At 20.5% G+C, this 15,380-nt stretch overlaps 1 protein-coding gene across 10 annotated transcripts in view; it reads right to left on the bottom strand.

The window, feature by feature from the left end:
• LOC145247890 (UDP-N-acetylglucosamine transporter-like) overlaps positions 1–15,380 on the bottom strand; it is a 558,987-nt gene that overhangs the window by 57,980 nt on the left and 485,627 nt on the right. For all 10 annotated transcript variants that reach the window (XM_080109505.1, XM_080109504.1, XM_080109509.1 and 7 more), the window contains one exon: positions 3,211–3,542. In XM_080109505.1, the coding sequence (XP_079965631.1) occupies positions 3,211–3,542 (332 nt within the window). The remainder of the gene's footprint in view (positions 1–3,210; positions 3,543–15,380) is intronic.

Raw genomic sequence — 15,380 nt, forward strand, 5'->3', positions numbered from 1 at the left:
TTTTTTGTTCCACGTGAAGACATTAAACTTAACTCAAAATATGCATATCCAGTTGCAGACTGTTCGATCCACACAAAAACTTTTGCATCACTTGTGGAAAATTGGGTACGAAAAAGTGCCAGCTGATCAGAGTTAAGGGCAAAATTCTTTGACTTTTAACTTCTGTAATTTCTGTAATTTTATTTCATCAAAAGAATAGTTAGTTTAAAAGGTTTTTGCAGATATTCAAGTTATAAGAATTCCATTTGACTGAGTGAATGAGCTATTCTTGCAGGTCAATACAAAGATGCCCATGAACTTAACGCTATTATTCAATGTAAAATTCCAAGTGAGGTAGTCAAATACAAATCCATCGACACTCTTGTGAAAGCAGATAAAGTGGTTAATTATCCAACAGCTATATTTGCCAGGGATGCCACCGCATGTATTGCAACTGAAATTTGGTGTACTAATTATCATGTTGTGAAATATAAACCAATCCAAGCTTTGCAATGGCACATAGCTTGCAGTAAAAAAAAATTAACAAACAATATCATAGAAACAACAATCTTAACAGGACCTTTCACAGATGAATATATCTTCATTCCATGCATTCCTATGATTCCACCAGATACATCATTACACTTTAGGAAATTGCACTTTCCAATTTTATTGTCATTTGCAATAACCATCAACAAAGCACAAGGAACAATCTTTACAATTGTGGGCCTTACAGTTACACACTGACTGTTTTTTCACATGGACAATTTATGTTACGTATTCAAGAGTCACCAAACCGGAAAATCTCTATATCAGCTAAGAAAATGGAACAACAAAAACTGTGTACCCATGCGAAATGGAAAATTAAACCTATAAGAAACATGCTTTTTCTCATTTCGGAACTTTTTCCATTGCGCCAATTTGAGCCACAGCAACGCGTGGAAGGTACAGCTAGTATATATATATATATATATACTAGCATGGGTGCCCGGCGTTGCCCGGGTATTTGGAGGTGTGTGTTGAGCAAAAAAAAAAAAAAAGTGGTTGTAGGAGGGCAGGCTTGAACCTGTACCGTGAAGGAAGGAAAGAACGGGGAAAAAACTTGACATTTTTGCTGTTACGACCACCGCCAAACCGGAAGTAAGGTAGCTTTAAATTAAGGCTAGACAATCGAAAAGAGGGGATGACTTTCGAAAATATCCGCGACAAAAGCGACCCCTCCCTGTTGAAAAGTGCCCAGTTGAAAGTGAAGAAATTAATGTTTTTAGCCAATTTTAGGGTATTTTGTCGTCAACATGATACTGATCTTGTGAAAATCCGTCGCCTCTGTCGAAAGTTTTAGGCAGACATGCAAACATACATTTATATTTTGGTAGCTCAAATTTTCGACACAAACCGATTAAAAAGCTTGCCCTATCTCTGAATACCCTTTATGTAAAATTTCAAATGTTTAGACGAGAAATTGGCTGAGTAATTTGGTAGAGACCGCAGAGGTCAATTCTTTTTTTAACTTTGACCCCTATTATGACCCCTTAACATTTATTGTGTTGGACTCAAATCAAATTATTAAGTTAGATCCATTTCCAAGTAACCTACATCTAAAATTTCAAGTGTTTATACCCAAAATTGGCGGAGGTGTTTGGTAGAGTTCTCAAAGGTCAAATCGTTGAACTTTGACCCCTTAACAGCCAAATTTCTGGCCGAAAACGGATTACGGAGATTTTTCCAAATCTCAGTACCCGTCAAATTTCGAGTCAGTAGACTGAAAATTGACAGAGTTATTGTGTAGGGAAATGTAGACACACAGACAAACAAACAGACAGACATACACTTATATATATATATATATATATATATATATATATATATATATATATATATATATATATATACTCTAAAATCTAAACTAAAACTTTGCTAATATAAAAATGTTCATTTTCTAAAGATAGGTTCTTACTCACCTCTTCTGACCCATATAATAACTTTCTCTTATTGTTGATATACATGTTAAGAAATGACTTACTATAAGCACATTAACATACTACACTTTAATTTCTTACACGTAATTTGCAATCTGAGATCTTCTTAGAATAGTATTTCCGAAAACATGTATCTTCCCAATTAAAGAAATTATAATTTCGCTCCTATCTACTAACCAGAAAAGGAGTAAACATTCCCCATTGCAAGGTAATTTCCAGATTCGCACATATAACTAAGAAAGAACTATACTCAATGATGCGTCATCTCTGTTAGTACTAAAATAATTCAATTCTATAGCCATAGTTACACAACCCTACTCTTTTCATCTTCTTAATGTTAATTAGCAGTGTAGGGACTAAAAATTGGTTTTCTTTTTTATGATAATCGTAGTTATTATTATAATTAATAGTATGACTATTGGTATACTTTCTTTATGTCTAAATCCATACATTTGTATATATGAGTGTATATGTAGATATATATGGGTGTGTATGTATGGGTATATTGTGTAAGTGTGCGCATTTGTGTGTATATGTAGTTGTATGGGTATATATATATATGTATGCGTGCATGTATGTGTACATGTGTATATATATATATATGTTTATATATGTTTATATGTAAGTATGTGTGTATGTGAATACCTGTGTAGAAAACCTTTTCCCAGTTAAATATTATTAAATCGTATAATGCTATGGATATTACCGATCTTTAGACACTTTTCAGTAATGTATTATTATTACTTTATTATTTTTGTTGTAGTTTATTTAACTTTGAACTATTACCGTAAGGATTATAAAATAAAGATAAAACGTTCTATTAATACGCTTAGCCTTGGTTTTACAAGATTTAATATTCAATCCTTAATACTATGAATATAATCAAGAATTATTTCTGCCTGGTCTTGGTTGCCATATACTCATGCAATATACTTATGTAGTTTAGGTTTAAAGGATCCCATTCAAAATTCTATACAGATTATTAAGTTTGACAAGATGCACCTGAAGAAGGTCGGAGATTACATCAGCTGAAACATTGTTTGAATAACATCTAAGATGTGAACAGTAGTCCAAATAATACACAAAATTATTTGTTCTTAATTGGAAGTTATTTTAAATTAATCCATAAAACAAAATTACAAAAAAAAAATCTTCAATTATTTTTTTAAATAAAATTGAAATTAACAGAATGTGATATCATTGAATTTTGAATTATGCAATTATAGTTGTTTAAGGAAGTTGTTGAACTTACCTGCGCAGTTGCTACATCCAGATTTGATATGACAATAAAAAAGAGATTATTTTGTAATGTGTAGATGAATCCAGGGACGGACATTTTCACACAATCTTTTGGACTTTCTATGATATTTTCCCAAAGATTATTTGCCCATTTAAAAATACTTCTTTCATTTATAAGGATCAAGATGAGACTAATGACAAGTTTGAAAACCTCTGTGCTGATGACTGCAGTTGTTGCAATGAACATGTCTCCTTTGCGTGTCCTTAGGTAGCGCATCATTAACACAATTGTGGAGTTCAGTATTGTCATTGTTATAAGGCTGAATATCTTCATGAATTTATTTTCTGCAAATAAAAATAATGAAAACGTAGATTTACGCAAGTAATAAACTGTAAGTTATTTTTATTTTTATTAATGATAGGCAGATGGCTCAATAAAAAGTTTGCCTTGAATACGAAAACGATTATTTTGCAATCTTGTGATATTGTATTGTACATATGGGAATTAGTGCAAAAATAGTTTTCAGTTTAAAGATGGTTTGTTAAGCTTACTCCTACAGAGCCTACTTGAACTCCTTTCATCATTATTACAGATTATTGAATAATAACGAATTTTAGTGAGTAGTAATTTATTGGAGTTATTCATCGATCCAGCTCAACCATCAAGCTAGAAGAAACATTGTGGATTCAAACAGAGAAGAAACATTGCGGATTCAAACAGAGAAGAAACATTGCGGATTCAAACAGAGAAGAAACATTGCGGATTCAAACAGAGAAGAAACATTGCGGTGATCAATTCAAAATTTGCTGAGGACAGTGAAGTAGGATGCCGAACTGATCATAAGCCTAACCCACCTTTATGGGGTCCATCGTTGGAACTGCGAATGGTTTACACTTGTAATGGAAGCAGCTTTGAATCATTGTGCCTGGTCAGCAAATGTTCAGAATGTGGTGAATATCGCAACTATGACCATGACCACATATATATATATATACACATACACACACACACATATATATACTATATATATACTAGCTGTACCTGGCCACATGTCGCAGTGGCTCAGTTTGTTTAAATGGAAAACAAACCAAAAAAAAAAAATACAAAATATTTTTTATTAGAAGGAAATACTGTGGTAAACTTGACTTTTTTTCATTATAAAAAAATTCTTATTTTTGTTTTTGAAGGGAAATAGTTCAAATTCAAATTTAAATAATTTTTTTTTCATTATAAAAAAATTCTTATTTTTGTTTTTGAAGGGAAATAGTTCAAATTCAAATTTAAATAATTTTTTTTTCATTATAAAAAAATTCTTATTTTTGTTTTTGAAGGGAAATAGTTAAAATTCAAATTTAAATAATTGTTTTTTCATTATAAAAAAATTCTTATTTTTGTTTTTGAAGGGAAATAGTTCAAATTCAAATTTAAATAATTTTTTTTTTTTCATTATAAAAAAATTCTTATTTTTGTTTTTGAAGGGAAATAGTTCAAATTCAAATTTAAATAATTTTTTTTTTCATTATAAAAAAATTCTTATTTTTGTTTTTGAAGGGAAATAGTTCAAATTCAAATTTAAATAATTTTTTTTTTCATTATAAGAAAATTCTTATTTTTGTTTTTGAAGGGAAATAGTTCAAATTCAAATTTAAATAATTTTTTTTTTCATTATAAGAAAATTCTTATTTTTGTTTTTGAAGGGAAATAGTTCAAATTCAAATTTAAATAATTTTTTTTTTCATTATAAAAAAATTCTTATTTTTGTTTTTGAAGGGAAATAGTTCAAATTCAAATTTAAATAATTGTTTTTTCATTATAAAAAAATTCTTATTTTTGTTTTTGAAGGGAAATAGTTCAAATTCAAATATTTTTTTTTTCATTATAAAAAAATTCTTATTTTTGTTTTTGAAGGGAAATAGTTCAAATTCAAATTTAAATAATTTTTTTTTTTTCATTATAAAAAAATTCTTATTTTTGTTTTTGAAGGGAAATAGTTCAAATTCAAATTTAAATAATTTTTTTTTTCATTATAAGAAAATTCTTATTTTTGTTTTTGAAGGGAAATAGTTCAAATTCAAATTTAAATAATTTTTTTTTTCATTATAAAAAAATTCTTATTTTTGTTTTTGAAGGGAAATAGTTCAAATTCAAATTTAAATAATTTTTTTTTTTTCATTATAAAAAAATTCTTATTTTTGTTTTTGAAGGGAAATAGTTCAAATTCAAATTTAAATAATTTTTTTTTTTTCATTATAAAAAAATTCTTATTTTTGTTTTTGAAGGGAAATAGTTCAAATTCAAATTTAAATAATTTTTTTTTCATTATAAGAAAATTCTTATTTTTGTTTTTGAAGGGAAATAGTTCAAATTCAAATTTAAATAATTTTTTTTTTTTCATTATAAAAAAAATTCTTATTTTTGTTTTTGAAGGGAAATAGTTCAAATTCAAATTTAAATAATTTTTTTTTTCATTATAAGAAAATTCTTATTTTTGTTTTTGAAGGGAAATAGTTCAAATTCAAATTTAAATAATTTTTTTTTTCATTATAAAAAAATTCTTATTTTTGTTTTTGAAGGGAAATAGTTCAAATTCAAATTTAAATAATTTTTTTTTTTTCATTATAAAAAAATTCTTATTTTTGTTTTTGAAGGGAAATAGTTCAAATTCAAATTTAAATAATTTTTTTTTTTTCATTATAAAAAAATTCTTATTTTTGTTTTTGAAGGGAAATAGTTCAAATTCAAATTTAAATAATTTTTTTTTTCATTATAAGAAAATTCTTATTTTTGTTTTTGAAGGGAAATAGTTCAAATTCAAATTTAAATAATTTTTTTTTTCATTACAAAAAAATTCTTATTTTTGTTTTTGAAGGGAAATAGTTCAAATTCAAATTTAAATATTTTTTTTTTCATTATAAAAAAATTCTTATTTTTGTTTTTGAAGGGAAATAGTTCAAATTCAAATTCAAATATTTTTTTTTTCATTATAAAAAAATTCTTATTTTTGTTTTTGAAGGGAAATAGTTCAAATTTAAATAATTTTTTTTTTCATTATAAAAAAATTCTTATTTTTGTTTTTGAAGGGAAATAGTTCAAATTCAAATTCAAATATTTTTTTTTTCATTATAAAAAAATTCTTATTTTTGTTTTTGAAGGGAAATAGTTCAAATTTAAATAATTTTTTTTTTCATTATAAAAAAATTCTTATTTTTGTTTTTGAAGGGAAATAGTTCAAATTCAAATAATTTTTTTTTCATTATAAAAAAATTCTTATTTTTGTTTTTGAAGGGAAATAGTTCAAATTCAAATTTAAATAATTTTTTTTTTCATTATAAGAAAATTCTTATTTTTGTTTTTGAAGGGAAATAGTTCAAATTCAAATTATTTTTTTTTCATTATAAAAAAATTCTTATTTTTGTTTTTGAAGGGAAATAGTTCAAATTCAAATTTAAATAATTTTTTTTTTCATTATAAAAAAATTCTTATTTTTGTTTTTGAAGGGAAATAGTTCAAATTCAAATTTAAATAATTTTTTTTTTCATTATAAAAAAATTCTTATTTTTGTTTTTGAAGGGAAATAGTTCAAATTCAAATTTAAATATTTTTTTTTTCATTATAAAAAAATTCTTATTTTTGTTTTTGAAGGGAAATAGTTCAAATTCAAATTTAAATATTTTTTTTTTCATTATAAAAAAATTCTTATTTTTGTTTTTGAAGGGAAATAGTTCAAATTTAAATAATTTTTTTTTTCATTATAAAAAAATTCTTATTTTTGTTTTTGAAGGGAAATAGTTCAAATTCAAATATTTTTTTTTTCATTATAAGAAAATTCTTATTTTTGTTTTTGAAGGGAAATAGTTCAAATTCAAATTTAAATAATTTTTTTTTTCATTATAAGAAAATTCTTATTTTTGTTTTTGAAGGGAAATAGTTCAAATTCAAATTTAAATAATTTTTTTTTTCATTATAAAAAAATTCTTATTTTTGTTTTTGAAGGGAAATAGTTCAAATTCAAATTCAAATAATTTTTTTTTCATTATAAAAAAATTCTTATTTTTGTTTTTGAAGGGAAATAGTTCAAATTCAAATTTAAATATTTTTTTTTTCATTATAAAAAAATTCTTATTTTTGTTTTTGAAGGGAAATAGTTCAAATTCAAATTTAAATATTTTTTTTTTCATTATAAAAAAATTCTTATTTTTGTTTTTGAAGGGAAATAGTTCAAATTCAAATATTTTTTTTTTCATTATAAAAAAATTCTTATTTTTGTTTTTGAAGGGAAATAGTTCAAATTCAAATATTTTTTTTTTCATTATAAAAAAATTCTTATTTTTGTTTTTGAAGGGAAATAGTTCAAATTCAAATAATTTTTTTTTCATTATAAAAAAATTCTTATTTTTGTTTTTGAAGGGAAATAGTTCAAATTCAAATATTTTTTTTTTCATTATAAAAAAATTCTTATTTTTGTTTTTGAAGGGAAATAGTTCAAATTCAAATATTTTTTTTTTCATTATAAAAAAATTCTTATTTTTGTTTTTGAAGGGAAATAGTTCAAATTCAAATAATTTTTTTTTCATTATAAAAAAATTCTTATTTTTGTTTTTGAAGGGAAATAGTTCAAATTCAAATATTTTTTTTTTCATTATAAAAAAATTCTTATTTTTGTTTTTGAAGGGAAATAGTTCAAATTCAAATATTTTTTTTTTCATTATAAAAAAATTCTTATTTTTGTTTTTGAAGGGAAATAGTTCAAATTCAAATATTTTTTTTTTCATTATAAAAAAATTCTTATTTTTGTTTTTGAAGGGAAATAGTTCAAATTCAAATATTTTTTTTTTCATTATAAAAAAATTCTTATTTTTGTTTTTGAAGGGAAATAGTTCAAATTCAAATATTTTTTTTTTCATTATAAAAAAATTCTTATTTTTGTTTTTGAAGGGAAATAGTTCAAATTCAAATATTTTTTTTTTCATTATAAAAAAATTCTTATTTTTGTTTTTGAAGGGAAATAGTTCAAATTCAAATATTTTTTTTTTCATTATAAAAAAATTCTTATTTTTGTTTTTGAAGGGAAATAGTTCAAATTCAAATATTTTTTTTTTCATTATAAAAAAATTCTTATTTTTGTTTTTGAAGGGAAATAGTTCAAATTCAAATATTTTTTTTTTCATTATAAAAAAATTCTTATTTTTGTTTTTGAAGGGAAATAGTTCAAATTCAAATATTTTTTTTTTCATTATAAAAAAATTCTTATTTTTGTTTTTGAAGGGAAATAGTTCAAATTCAAATATTTTTTTTTTCATTATAAAAAAATTCTTATTTTTGTTTTTGAAGGGAAATAGTTCAAATTCAAATATTTTTTTTTTCATTATAAAAAAATTCTTATTTTTGTTTTTGAAGGGAAATAGTTCAAATTCAAATATTTTTTTTTTCATTATAAAAAAATTCTTATTTTTGTTTTTGAAGGGAAATAGTTCAAATTCAAATTTAAATAATTTTTTTTTCATTATAAAAAAATTCTTATTTTTGTTTTTGAAGGGAAATAGTTCAAATTCAAATAATTTTTTTTTTCATTATAAAAAAATTCTTATTTTTGTTTTTGAAGGGAAATAGTTCAAATTCAAATATTTTTTTTTTCATTATAAAAAAATTCTTATTTTTGTTTTTGAAGGGAAATAGTTCAAATTCAAATTTAAATAATTTTTTTTTCATTATAAAAAAATTCTTATTTTTGTTTTTGAAGGGAAATAGTTCAAATTCAAATTTAAATAATTTTTTTTTCATTATAAAAAAATTCTTATTTTTGTTTTTGAAGGGAAATAGTTCAAATTCAAATTTAAATAATTTTTTTTTCATTATAAAAAAATTCTTATTTTTGTTTTTGAAGGGAAATAGTTCAAATTCAAATATTTTTTTTTTCATTATAAAAAAATTCTTATTTTTGTTTTTGAAGGGAAATAGTTCAAATTCAAATATTTTTTTTTTCATTATAAAAAAATTCTTATTTTTGTTTTTGAAGGGAAATAGTTCAAATTCAAATTTAAATAATTTTTTTTTCATTATAAAAAAATTCTTATTTTTGTTTTTGAAGGGAAATAGTTCAAATTCAAATAATTTTTTTTTTCATTATAAAAAAATTCTTATTTTTGTTTTTGAAGGGAAATAGTTCAAATTCAAATATTTTTTTTTTCATTATAAAAAAATTCTTATTTTTGTTTTTGAAGGGAAATAGTTCAAATTCAAATATTTTTTTTTTCATTATAAAAAAATTCTTATTTTTGTTTTTGAAGGGAAATAGTTCAAATTCAAATATTTTTTTTTTCATTATAAAAAAATTCTTATTTTTGTTTTTGAAGGGAAATAGTTCAAATTCAAATATTTTTTTTTTCATTATAAAAAAATTCTTATTTTTGTTTTTGAAGGGAAATAGTTCAAATTCAAATATTTTTTTTTTCATTATAAAAAAATTCTTATTTTTGTTTTTGAAGGGAAATAGTTCAAATTCAAATATTTTTTTTTTCATTATAAAAAAATTCTTATTTTTGTTTTTGAAGGGAAATAGTTCAAATTCAAATATTTTTTTTTCATTATAAAAAAATTCTTATTTTTGTTTTTGAAGGGAAATAGTTCAAATTCAAATATTTTTTTTTTCATTATAAAAAAATTCTTATTTTTGTTTTTGAAGGGAAATAGTTCAAATTCAAATATTTTTTTTTTCATTATAAAAAAATTCTTATTTTTGTTTTTGAAGGGAAATAGTTCAAATTCAAATTTAAATAATTTTTTTTTCATTATAAAAAAATTCTTATTTTTGTTTTTGAAGGGAAATAGTTCAAATTCAAATAATTTTTTTTTTCATTATAAAAAAATTCTTATTTTTGTTTTTGAAGGGAAATAGTTCAAATTCAAATATTTTTTTTTTCATTATAAAAAAATTCTTATTTTTGTTTTTGAAGGGAAATAGTTCAAATTCAAATATTTTTTTTTTCATTATAAAAAAATTCTTATTTTTGTTTTTGAAGGGAAATAGTTCAAATTCAAATTTAAATAATTTTTTTTTCATTATAAAAAAATTCTTATTTTTGTTTTTGAAGGGAAATAGTTCAAATTCAAATAATTTTTTTTTTCATTATAAAAAAATTCTTATTTTTGTTTTTGAAGGGAAATAGTTCAAATTCAAATATTTTTTTTTTCATTATAAAAAAATTCTTATTTTTGTTTTTGAAGGGAAATAGTTCAAATTCAAATATTTTTTTTTTCATTATAAAAAAATTCTTATTTTTGTTTTTGAAGGGAAATAGTTCAAATTCAAATATTTTTTTTTTCATTATAAAAAAATTCTTATTTTTGTTTTTGAAGGGAAATAGTTCAAATTCAAATATTTTTTTTTTCATTATAAAAAAATTCTTATTTTTGTTTTTGAAGGGAAATAGTTCAAATTCAAATATTTTTTTTTTCATTATAAAAAAATTCTTATTTTTGTTTTTGAAGGGAAATAGTTCAAATTCAAATATTTTTTTTTTCATTATAAAAAAATTCTTATTTTTGTTTTTGAAGGGAAATAGTTCAAATTCAAATATTTTTTTTTCATTATAAAAAAATTCTTATTTTTGTTTTTGAAGGGAAATAGTTCAAATTCAAATATTTTTTTTTTCATTATAAAAAAATTCTTATTTTTGTTTTTGAAGGGAAATAGTTCAAATTCAAATATTTTTTTTTTCATTATAAAAAAATTCTTATTTTTGTTTTTGAAGGGAAATAGTTCAAATTCAAATTTAAATAATTTTTTTTTCATTATAAAAAAATTCTTATTTTTGTTTTTGAAGGGAAATAGTTCAAATTCAAATAATTTTTTTTTTCATTATAAAAAAATTCTTATTTTTGTTTTTGAAGGGAAATAGTTCAAATTCAAATATTTTTTTTTTCATTATAAAAAAATTCTTATTTTTGTTTTTGAAGGGAAATAGTTCAAATTCAAATATTTTTTTTTTCATTATAAAAAAATTCTTATTTTTGTTTTTGAAGGGAAATAGTTCAAATTCAAATATTTTTTTTTTCATTATAAAAAAATTCTTATTTTTGTTTTTGAAGGGAAATAGTTCAAATTCAAATATTTTTTTTTTCATTATAAAAAAATTCTTATTTTTGTTTTTGAAGGGAAATAGTTCAAATTCAAATATTTTTTTTTTCATTATAAAAAAATTCTTATTTTTGTTTTTGAAGGGAAATAGTTCAAATTCAAATATTTTTTTTTCATTATAAAAAAATTCTTATTTTTGTTTTTGAAGGGAAATAGTTCAAATTCAAATATTTTTTTTTTCATTATAAAAAAATTCTTATTTTTGTTTTTGAAGGGAAATAGTTCAAATTCAAATATTTTTTTTTTCATTATAAAAAAATTCTTATTTTTGTTTTTGAAGGGAAATAGTTCAAATTCAAATATTTTTTTTTTCATTATAAAAAAATTCTTATTTTTGTTTTTGAAGGGAAATAGTTCAAATTCAAATATTTTTTTTTTCATTATAAAAAAATTCTTATTTTTGTTTTTGAAGGGAAATAGTTCAAATTCAAATTTAAATAATTTTTTTTTCATTATAAAAAAATTCTTATTTTTGTTTTTGAAGGGAAATAGTTCAAATTCAAATAATTTTTTTTTTCATTATAAAAAAATTCTTATTTTTGTTTTTGAAGGGAAATAGTTCAAATTCAAATATTTTTTTTTTCATTATAAAAAAATTCTTATTTTTGTTTTTGAAGGGAAATAGTTCAAATTCAAATTTAAATAATTTTTTTTTCATTATAAAAAAATTCTTATTTTTGTTTTTGAAGGGAAATAGTTCAAATTCAAATTTAAATAATTTTTTTTTCATTATAAAAAAATTCTTATTTTTGTTTTTGAAGGGAAATAGTTCAAATTCAAATTTAAATAATTTTTTTTTCATTATAAAAAAATTCTTATTTTTGTTTTTGAAGGGAAATAGTTCAAATTCAAATTTAAATAATTTTTTTTTCATTATAAAAAAATTCTTATTTTTGTTTTTGAAGGGAAATAGTTCAAATTCAAATTTAAATAATTTTTTTTTTCATTATAAAAAAATTCTTATTTTTGTTTTTGAAGGGAAATAGTTCAAATTCAAATTTAAATAATTTTTTTTTCATTATAAAAAAATTCTTACTTTTGTTTTTGAAGGGAAATAGTTCAAATTCAAATTTAAATAATTTTTTTTTCATTATAAAAAAATTCTTATTTTTGTTTTTGAAGGGAAATAGTTCAAATTCAAATATTTTTTTTTTCATTATAAAAAAATTCTTATTTTTGTTTTTGAAGGGAAATAGTTCAAATTCAAATTTAAATAATTTTTTTTTCATTATAAAAAAATTCTTATTTTTGTTTTTGAAGGGAAATAGTTCAAATTCAAATATTTTTTTTTTCATTATAAAAAAATTCTTATTTTTGTTTTTGAAGGGAAATAGTTCAAATTCAAATTTAAATAATTTTTTTTTCATTATAAAAAAATTCTTATTTTTGTTTTTGAAGGGAAATAGTTCAAATTCAAATATTTTTTTTTTCATTATAAAAAAATTCTTATTTTTGTTTTTGAAGGGAAATAGTTCAAATTCAAATTTAAATAATTTTTTTTTCATTATAAAAAAATTCTTATTTTTGTTTTTGAAGGGAAATAGTTCAAATTCAAATTTAAATAATTTTTTTTTTCATTATAAAAAAATTCTTATTTTTGTTTTTGAAGGGAAATAGTTCAAATTCAAATATTTTTTTTTTCATTATAAAAAAATTCTTATTTTTGTTTTTGAAGGGAAATAGTTCAAATTCAAATTTAAATAATTTTTTTTTCATTATAAAAAAATTCTTATTTTTGTTTTTGAAGGGAAATAGTTCAAATTCAAATTCAAATATTTTTTTTTTCATTATAAAAAAATTCTTATTTTTGTTTTTGAAGGGAAATAGTTCAAATTCAAATATTTTTTTTTTCATTATAAAAAAATTCTTATTTTTGTTTTTGAAGGGAAATAGTTCAAATTCAAATTCAAATAATTTTTTTTTTCATTATAAAAAAATTCTTATTTTTGTTTTTGAAGGGAAATAGTTCAAATTCAAATATTTTTTTTTTCATTATAAAAAAATTCTTATTTTTGTTTTTGAAGGGAAATAGTTCAAATTCAAATTTAAATAATTTTTTTTTCATTATAAAAAAATTCTTATTTTTGTTTTTGAAGGGAAATAGTTCAAATTCAAATATTTTTTTTTTCATTATAAAAAAATTCTTATTTTTGTTTTTGAAGGGAAATAGTTCAAATTCAAATTTAAATAATTTTTTTTTCATTATAAAAAAATTCTTATTTTTGTTTTTGAAGGGAAATAGTTCAAATTCAAATTTAAATAATTTTTTTTTTCATTATAAAAAAATTCTTATTTTTGTTTTTGAAGGGAAATAGTTCAAATTCAAATATTTTTTTTTTCATTATAAAAAAATTCTTATTTTTGTTTTTGAAGGGAAATAGTTCAAATTCAAATATTTTTTTTTTCATTATAAAAAAATTCTTATTTTTGTTTTTGAAGGGAAATAGTTCAAATTCAAATTTAAATAATTTTTTTTTCATTATAAAAAAATTCTTATTTTTGTTTTTGAAGGGAAATAGTTCAAATTCAAATATTTTTTTTTTCATTATAAAAAAATTCTTATTTTTGTTTTTGAAGGGAAATAGTTCAAATTCAAATTTAAATAATTTTTTTTTCATTATAAAAAAATTCTTATTTTTGTTTTTGAAGGGAAATAGTTCAAATTCAAATTTAAATAATTTTTTTTTTCATTATAAAAAAATTCTTATTTTTGTTTTTGAAGGGAAATAGTTCAAATTCAAATATTTTTTTTTTCATTATAAAAAAATTCTTATTTTTGTTTTTGAAGGGAAATAGTTCAAATTCAAATATTTTTTTTTTCATTATAAAAAAATTCTTATTTTTGTTTTTGAAGGGAAATAGTTCAAATTCAAATTTAAATAATTTTTTTTTCATTATAAAAAAATTCTTATTTTTGTTTTTGAAGGGAAATAGTTCAAATTCAAATATTTTTTTTTTCATTATAAAAAAATTCTTATTTTTGTTTTTGAAGGGAAATAGTTCAAATTCAAATTTAAATATTTTTTTTTTCATTATAAAAAAATTCTTATTTTTGTTTTTGAAGGGAAATAGTTCAAATTCAAATTCAAATATTTTTTTTTTCATTATAAAAAAATTCTTATTTTTGTTTTTGAAGGGAAATAGTTCAAATTCAAATATTTTTTTTTTCATTATAAAAAAATTCTTATTTTTGTTTTTGAAGGGAAATAGTTCAAATTCAAATATTTTTTTTTTCATTATAAAAAAATTCTTATTTTTGTTTTTGAAGGGAAATAGTTCAAATTCAAATTTAAATAATTTTCGTAAAGATTTTGATCCCTTCTCGGTGTTGTATCGAAATTTGGAAATCAAAAAAATGATGTTCAAGTCGAAGCAATAGTATCTTTTGAATAGCAATGTCACATTCACGCAAAAAACTATTAGGTATAAGTTAATGAATACAGAAAATAGTTTATTTCTATATTTATTTATTTGTGGACTGTTATCCTCATTGTTTATAGTTGTTGTTTCACAACGTTGATGAGGATAACAGTTGGCAAGTAAATCAATAGGTCAATAAATCAATGAATATACAAATTACTAATCTCAAGATTCCAGTAAACGAAGAAGCTAAGAAGATAGTTGTGAGGATAATAGTCCCGGAAATAAAATAGTAAAACAATTATTCAGTTCAGGAATTCAAATGTAATTGATAGAGATAGAGCGAGAGAGAAAGAGAGAGAGATTTTACAGCACATGGCACGTGATCAAAACAAAGGTAGTCGATATCATTTGTTCGTTTAATCTGTGAATATGTAATTAAACATGTAAAAAGTAGATGAATATCTTTGTTTTATTTTTAGCAATCTATTTTAGAGAGCTGAATGGAGAAACAAACACACGGACATAAATGACATGCAAGAGAAAACTCACAGTGAGAGAAAGAGAGAGAGAGATGGGAGAGATGAATATAGAGAGTGAGTGAAAAGAAAACATTTTTTACATAGGGTTGATAGCGTAGAATGTAATGATTTTCCATGTTGCTGTAATGCAACGAAAAAATATT

This window comes from Euprymna scolopes, chromosome 26 (genome assembly GCF_053919585.1).
Source record: "Euprymna scolopes isolate OS-2025 chromosome 26, ASM5391958v1, whole genome shotgun sequence".
Lineage (NCBI taxonomy): Eukaryota > Metazoa > Mollusca > Cephalopoda > Sepiida > Sepiolidae > Euprymna > Euprymna scolopes.